Raw genomic sequence first — 8,573 nt, 5'->3', positions numbered from 1 at the left:
ATATAAGACTATCATGAAGGTTTGTTGTCAAATGCGAGGGGAGACCTCTTATAAAAATGTTTGATGGGCAAAAAATGGAGTGTCAAGATGTAAAGTTGAATCGAGGGAAATGATTAAATTCACATAGATTAAAGTTCAAACATTATGATAAGTGTCACAAGGGAGAGGAAGATCCAAGATGAAAGGATGTGATTTGATTAAGGTGTTAGAATAAATGAGAAAATGACAAGTGGCAAGTGAAGAAAAAATGACTAAGCATGCTCACAAATGTGTGAGAAAGACCTGTCATGTGTGGGAGATGTGCTCATACATGTGTGAGTAAAGAAGTAGAGATGAGTCAAAACGTCAAGGAGCGAGGTGGAGGGTTAACATCCCTCCAAGTAGGCATGTGGATGCATTGTGTGAGCAAAGAATGGGATATGTTAGCATGCTTACACATGTGAGAACATGAAATGGGTTGAGGTGAATGTCAAAGATACTTCCAAGATGACACACTCTCACATGTGTGAGAAATAAGTGGAATGTGTTAGCAAAATAACACGTGGGAGCATAGGGAGATTGGGGACACATGGAAAGAGGAGCACAATCAAGATTTTAATCCATGTAGATGGATATGATGAGTTGGATTAAAAGACTAAGGATTAATGATTATGTGGAACTAAATATTGAAAGAAATGTTAATAGAGATTAATAAACTTGAATCAATTAATTAAGTAGATATTAATAAATTAATTAATTTGGAAGATTTGTGGAGTAAGGTTGATCGATTTAATTAATCAACCTTAGGGAAAAAATAATTATTAATGAATGGTGAAGCCAATTTGTCAAATAGTGGCTTCTTTAATAAATTTATGGTAGGGTTAGAATGATGGAAATCCATGATAAAATTCAGGTATGCACACCCCCCAAAATACAAAAATTAAAATTTCTTGACTCCCACCAATTACACTATACATTACGAGCCAACTTGATGTCTAATTGTGATTAATTATTGTCTTGGCATTTGTAGGCATTCAATGTGGATTAACACACATTCATAAATCATTTGAAAATCTTACGTATTAAAGAGAAAAATCATTTTAGAAGCACTTTGTTTATATTGCTAAAATGAATCTAGCTCTTCATGAAATTCATTTAGGAAACCTCTGTACCTAGCTAATGTCTTTGATATACTTTCACAACCATGAATTGATATAATCAAATGAAGTCAACCTAGGGAAACATGAATTTCACAATTAAGTCATCTCCCAAATTATTTTTAAGTACCACCAATCACTACACATGAGTAGCCATCAAAGAGAAGGGTTACAAAGCAAGTCCGCACCTCAAATCATTTATGCAAAGTGTGTGCTCAATCTTGTACCATGTAGGTTTGACTTGTAGAAAATTATAAGTTTGTTATAGATCCTAATCAAAGAATTATTGAAAATTATAACAAGCAAAACAATCATATTTTATATGATATTAAACTAGTATACTTCATCACAATTTCAACAATCAACAAGACCAATCTTTCTTATTTAATTTAGATATTTATATATTACAATTATCTATTCCTAGCTAAATGTTAATTAATTTCATCCATTTAATTAACCTAAAAGAGGGTATTCGACTCTACACTTATTTAATGATAAAATATTGGAATTTGATACATGTCATATTGGATCCAATATCTAGAAATGACACATAGCAATTAGTATAGATTGTGGAAATCTATTTAAATAGTGGTGAAATTTGTAGGGTTGCTAAGTGTGGGGCCAAGTATTTTGGTAGGTCCAATTAAGAAGTGAGTGGCGATTAAAAATCTTTTCCGAGAGCAGAGCTAGGTAGGTGTGTTAAAAGCAAATCCGGGGGGGGGCAGTGGAACCCTAGAGGAAGGGGAAGGGGAAGCGGGATATCTTCATGTATGGCGGATCCATATGCAGCGAGGTTTCTTAGAATAATCAGTACAAGGCGCTTCTGGTTCGTGCTATTCGTGACAATATATGGAGCTCTGGTGTGCTCGACATGGAAGACTGTGAGATCGGTGCTGAAATGGCAGGCGAATTTGAAGGAGGGGGAGGGGATGGGATGGCCTGCTCTGTACGCTTCGGTGTTGTTTGGAGCGGCGTTTGGGGTTCTGGCCATGCTGGCCATGCTCGCTGTGACCCTCCCGGCCATGCTGCTGACGTGGATTACCATTCTTGTCATGCTGGCTTTTGCCGGCAAGCCCAGGGAGTTGCTGGTTCTGGAAGGCAAGCGGATTACCAGAGACATTGCCTCTTTTGCCCTCAAGATTATGCTCAAGGAGGGAAACCTCGTTGCTGCTTCCTGTGCTTTGTTCAGCTTTTTGCTCTTTATTCACAGACAGGACTAGGACTAGGACTTTCAGGTTAGTTCTTGCTTCTTTTCTCCAAAAATATAAACACATCCTTTTCAACACCCCTTGTATATTCATTCCCCTTTATTCTTTTTTCTTTTGCCTTATTGCTTTTCATTAAACCCACTCTTCATAGACTAACCTCGTCTATTTAATTACATGGAACAGTAAAATAGAGGCAACTGATGAAGTGAATGTGTTAAATTTAGAGAATTAAATGTGAACGAAAACATGTTTCGGAATATGAATGTTAATAGATCTGGTGGCTCTTTCGATTTATCTTATGGCTGGGGATTCATCTTGTGCAAGGGAATTCTATATATATAAATATGCAATGGTCTAGGTGTACATTTTGATGCAACTGCTGCTCTTTGCAATGCTCCAAATCCAAATGTTTCTAAGAATGATCTTTGTAATTGTTTAGGATATTTGGTTCTTTTATGTTTAAATGCTTAACATGTCTTTAAATATTATTACATAAAAAATAGTTGTATAAATGTATATCAAGTTTGGTTCTAATTATAAGAAACAAAGGGTGAGAGTTAAGAAACTTGAAATTTTGATTCATATCTATGTTGTATAGGAGTGCAAGATTTATCAAAACACAAAATCAAGAATGGGTATATGAAAATGTGGGTTGATAATGAGGTGAATGTGTCAAAATAAATCTATATAATGATAAGATAAAATTTGAATGAATGAAAGTGCTTGTAAATGAGGATGGATAGGGATCGATGAAGGATCCACACTTAGCACAAGAATGTATCACATGGTACTAAGTAAGTAATCATATTAATGCATTACATCAAAATGGACTTTAAACTTAAGTAGGAACCACCAAGGGTATACAATTTTCACCATAAGTTTTTGCCCCAAATTTGAAGTGTACAAGAATTCTAGAGTGAATATTTATGTCAAAGTATATGAACACTCACAAACATGCATAAAAAGAAATGTTAGAAATTGAGTACATTCAAGTCCTCGTTATTCTAAAAAGGAGATGACCAAAATCAAAATCTATTTGTAATGAAGATTTAAGAGAATATCTACTCAATCTAAGCACCCTTTTTTAATCATTCGTACCTAAAAAAATAAATGGATTCACAACAAATGGTCTAATATCAAATAACATCAATAAAAATAAACTAATATAATAAATCACCTTAGTTGCTAACTACATTATGTCTATTTGACATCAATGATAGATTTACACCTCAATAGATCTACCTTTCAAGATAACATAAAGAATAGTGTCTTAAGCCTACAATAATGGAATTAGGTTACTAAAAAACATTCTTTTCACATGCAAAATGAGTTAAATAAATGTGTAAGGAGTATCTCAATAAATATAATTTCTTATTATTATATTGCATTGCACATATGTGAAAAATTCTAGAATATGAAAATATGTGTGTGTGTGTGTGTGTGTGTGTGTGTGTGTGTGTGTGTGAGAGAGAGAGAGAGAGAGAGAGAGAGAGAGAGAGAGTCATGGGAGTGCTTTTCCACCAACCATAAAGCTCTATGACTCCATCATATGCCATCCTAAAAGGTGGGACCCTAATCTTCATAGTAACAAAAGCATACCACACAAGAAGAAACTAAAAAAAAGGTACATGTAACCACCATGAATGCCAAATATAATAAAAAATATAGCAAAGCATATACACATTTCCCCAAGGTTTTCAAAAGACATACATGCACATATTGAACCTGGTGTTTTCACTAACCTGTAACGTACAATAATCAACTAAGTGCAATTATAAGAAAGGATCTCCTCATCTACTATTTAAGAGTGCCATATGGTGTCATATGAACTCCATTGTTAAGTGTTATTAGCTCCAAATGATTTGAGACGTGGACGTTCTTTTGCACAAAAATTACCTATTTTGATAACATATAGCTAGCATAAATGGATAATAGATTACTTTATGATATATCACCTTTAGTTGCTAATTACATTATACCTATATGACATCAATGATAGATTTACACCACAATAGATCTAAGATCATTTGAATATAACATAAAGAATAGTGTCTTAATCATACAACAATGGAATTAAATTACTAAACAATTTTCTTTTCACATGCAAAATGAATTAAATAAATATTTAATTAGTATATCAATAAATGTAAATTTTGAATATTTATCAAATATGCCACAAAAGTTTAAAGAGGTGCCCAAAATATATGTAGTTGGATTTAATAAAGATTGTGGGTCTAGCCCTTGGGGGTGCACTATTAGGATTAATGACAGTCCCAAAGATACTGAGAGGGGGGATGGGTATAGGGGGGGTGGGTGGGTGAATCAGTATCTAACCGGTTAGCAGAATATTTAAACTTATTAAGAACTTTGCATTCCAAAACAGTGTACCGGTAAATAAGAATTAATGCAGTAAATAGGAACAATAAAGACAACATATAAAACACACCATAACACAAGATGTTTAATGAGGAAACTCGGTGTGGGAAAAACCTCAATGGGATTTGTGACCCACAATATTCACTCACTGGCCAATGAATAAATATTACTTACAATGAGGGGCCTGCACATGCAGGAAGGTCAACTGCATAGAGCTCACTGCTCAATAAGAGTCACACTGACTACAAAAGTGGATTATGAAATCCAATACAATGTACTGCTTCAAATCAGTATCAACTATGCCAGATTTAGTACCGGTTTAAGCTCAGTCTATTACCAAAACTTTTGCTGTCACTTAAAATTATTATCCATATATTCTCTCCATGCATTCTTAATAAATGACCTATAAGATCTCATACATATATATGAGTCTTTTACAATATGCCATGTCGGTTTTTACAAAAGATAATTATGATTAAATATAATAAACAAAAGTATTCTCTCTCGGCTGGGGTGCCGATATGCATTGTTGCCCCTATCGGTGAAGTGCGTGCCAGTGTATGTAGATGTCTATTGTCGGTGTTGGTAACTATCGGTGGCTTATCTGATGAATACCAATTGGTTGCCATCAATGACAACACCAACTATTCTCATAAGAGTGTAGAATGCCAACAATCTCTCCCTTTGGCATTGATGGCAACACTCATGAGAAAAATCCAAAAACTGTTCCAAAACTGAAGTCCAAAAAGTTACCAAAAAGATGTGCTCCCCCTGAGTAGATGATCTCCTTTGAATAATCATTTTTCTCTCCACTACTCCCCCTTTGACATCAATGACAAAGGTTGTCAAAAATTGTCAAACGAGTGCAAAAATTTCACCTCAAGGTTTGTAACCGGTTGGTTACAATCTGAAATATATCTACCAAAACTAAATTAAGACTCTGCATGAATTTGTTGTTGTCATTCAAGGTTGCCTCAGTCTGTTGGATCATGCCGGTGAGATGATGCATGTGCTCTTCCAGTGATCGTTCTCCTTGAAGTAATGCCTTAGAGATTTCATTTCTCAGAGAGATTAGATTGTCCAACTTAGGACCAAGTTTGTACTTATGTTCTCTGGCATTAGACTTAATCCTTGCCTTTTCTTTCTCAAATTTCTCCAATTTCTCCTCAAAACTTGCTATTTCCTCCTCAATAACTGATATAGGTTCGGATGAACCAATTATGTTATCAGCTATGTCATCTATTTCTTTCTATACTCTGCTGATCTCCTTTTCTATGCCCTTTGTCAAAAGATGTGGTTTGCATGTTTCTTTGTACAACTCTTTGTATTCCAAAATTGTTGTGTTCAGTGCCGGTAATAGTGTATTCATGTGTTCTGTGCACTTCTTTATTGTGTCCTCAAAGAATTTATTCTTCTCCTTTTCAACTTTCTCTTTGAAGGTGTCCTAATTCACCTTATCAACCGTTATTACATTGTCAGTAATAAATTTGGACAATGTGTCCAATTTACCTAAAGAATCCTTTACATGATCTATGTTACATTTTGGTGCAATCAATTTAAGAATTGGTATGGTGTCATCAATTGTCTTGTAGGCCAATGCATTACAGTCAGTTATCTTCTTGATTGAGTTCAGGAGTACCTCTATTACATTAGGAGGTCTGAATTCACTTGATGAAGTGCCGGATGTCTGACCAATTACCTTAGTTACCTCTGTGCTTCCAACATTTGTAACCATTTTGCTTGTGTTATCCTCCGGTGGATCAGTTTGAGTTTGCATTTCAACCAATAAAGGTTTGTCTGATTGTTTAGGTGTCTCAGTGATTACCGGTTTCTCTGCCTCAATATGTACCTCTGCCTTTGTAAGTTTCTTTGTATGCTCAACTGTCGGTGTCTCAGTCTCAATAGGTTTCTCTATGCCAACATCTATACCTTCAATATTCTTCCCGGTGTCTAATGGTTGCTCTATTTGTAATGATTGCTCTGTTGGGATCTCAACCTCAACAGTCTCTACCGGTTTTTCAGCAATGTTGCCACTGTCAACATTATCATCCTTAACCTCTATAATGTCCTTGTCCACAACAATATTCACTTCCTGAGTATCCACATTCATGGTGAATAGTATTTCAGATTCAGGATTAGTGTCATCATGTGTGATACCTTCAGTGTCATTAACCGGTGGATCATCAGTATGTATTGGTGCAGTATCCAAAGGTGGTGGCAAATTGTTAGTTATCTTGATGTTCGGTATTCCACCAACTTTACCTTTCCCTTTGTCCTTATCCTTTTGATAAACTGAGAATGTTTTTTTTGGTCTGTTTATTTCCTCTTGTTTTTCTTTTTCCACAAAAAAGATATCCCATTTATCAACAATTTCCTCTGCAATCTCATTTACTCTACGTGCCATCAAACTTACTTGTCGGTGACCACTAGCAAAAACAGATCTGTTAGCCTAACAAATCAGGTCATCAATCTCCTCTTTTGAGTTAACTGGATGTACAGCTAGAAGTTTTTCAACTTTTAGTTTCTTATCCAATTCCATCACTGCAATCCTCTTTGCATCTAATCTTCTATATAGTTCATTTGGCAAGTCATCCACAACCTCAATTAAGTCTTTCTTGTATATATCCAGATGTAAAATTATACTATTTTCAATGCTTTCCTTGTCTGAATCCTTGAAAGAATTATACAATTTACTCACATTAGCCAAATTGCCATCATCAGTTATTTCATTTAACAAATTATCTAATGAAGGTATAACCGATTTCTATTTCTTCTTGGGAGTTAGTTTCTTAGCTGGTTGCCTTATTGCCTATTGTTTCTTCCTTAAAGTCCTTGTTCTTTTGGGTGGAGGAGAGGGTACCGATGAAGGTTTTCTCTTCTTCTCAACTCTTTTGAATTCAGCTGGTATCTCACTGTCAGAAGATGTGCCAACCGGTGAAATGTGTGCCTCCAGTTGTAGTCCTTTCAACTCACTAGCCGATATACCAGTAATGTTCATAACATTTTCTTTAATTTCCTTTACCTTCGTTGAAGTATCTCTAATATATTTTTCTCTTCTCTTCCTTTGCGTCATTGTTTTCACATCACTTTCAATAGTTTCTGCACTACCAAAAACTTGTTCTGTAGGTTCTCTTGGTGCATCTAACAAAGCTTTTGCATATGTCTCAATAATGTTCTGATCTACCTCATAACCCATATAGTCCTAGGGAGTACAACTTCCATCCATGTCTCATCCTTCTTGATGACAAAACATATTTCTTTCTCATATTTGTCCACTACACTCTGTGGTAGTTTTTCTCTAGTTTTCATTTTAGCTTGAAAAGCTTTAAAGTATTCAGTTATGTTGTTGTCCTTTGAAGTTCCCATACTAATAAAAGCTTCCTGTAATTGTTTTCCTACCGGTATGTTATATCCAAAGTCTTTCTGTCCTATTCCGGGGATTTCTTTAGTGAAATACAACATTAACCATACTAAAAGATTACCAAAGCGAAATGTCCCTTTCTTGTCTCCTTTAATCTTTTTCAAATTATCTATGAGTTCATCTTTCAGCCATTCACACACATCAATCATTGCATTGTTGTTAACCATCTCATAAGCACTATTAATGCAAAAACTAGAAACTGAGTTAAGTCTGTTTGCATGAGTAGTCTTGTAACCAAGTATCATACTTATGAATCTCACATTGATGTCTTTGATGTCATTCACTTTTAGTGATCTACTATCTGATGTTGCTCCAGTTAGGGTCATTACTTTGTTGTTAGGAACTTTCTTTGTTTTGTCTGGTCTGTTGCCGATTGAGGGTAAACCAGTTACTGCCCTAATTGCTTGCCGGGTAAATTTGTAGACAGAATCC

The 8,573-nt window shown here is 35.2% G+C and overlaps 1 protein-coding gene across 1 annotated transcript; it reads left to right on the top strand.

Moving 5' to 3' along the window:
- Window positions 1-1,849: 1,849 nt before the first annotated feature.
- LOC131044198 (uncharacterized) lies at window positions 1,850-2,638 on the top strand. The gene has a single exon (XM_057977475.2). The coding sequence runs from the start codon at window positions 1,907-1,909 to the stop codon at window positions 2,354-2,356; it is 450 nt and encodes a 149-aa protein (XP_057833458.1). The 5' UTR covers window positions 1,850-1,906; the 3' UTR covers window positions 2,357-2,638.
- The last annotated feature ends 5,935 nt before the right edge of the window (window positions 2,639-8,573 follow it).

This window comes from Cryptomeria japonica, chromosome 6 (genome assembly GCF_030272615.1).
Source record: "Cryptomeria japonica chromosome 6, Sugi_1.0, whole genome shotgun sequence".
Classification (NCBI taxonomy): domain Eukaryota; kingdom Viridiplantae; phylum Streptophyta; class Pinopsida; order Cupressales; family Cupressaceae; genus Cryptomeria; species Cryptomeria japonica.
The sequence above is the reverse complement of the archived record's forward strand: the minus strand, read 5'-3'. Positions and strand labels throughout refer to the sequence as shown.

Coding starts and splice junctions, on each gene's coding strand:
- LOC131044198 (XM_057977475.2), top strand. CDS start 1,907: ATGGCGGATCCATATGCAGCGAGGTTTCTTAGAATAATCAGTACAAGG.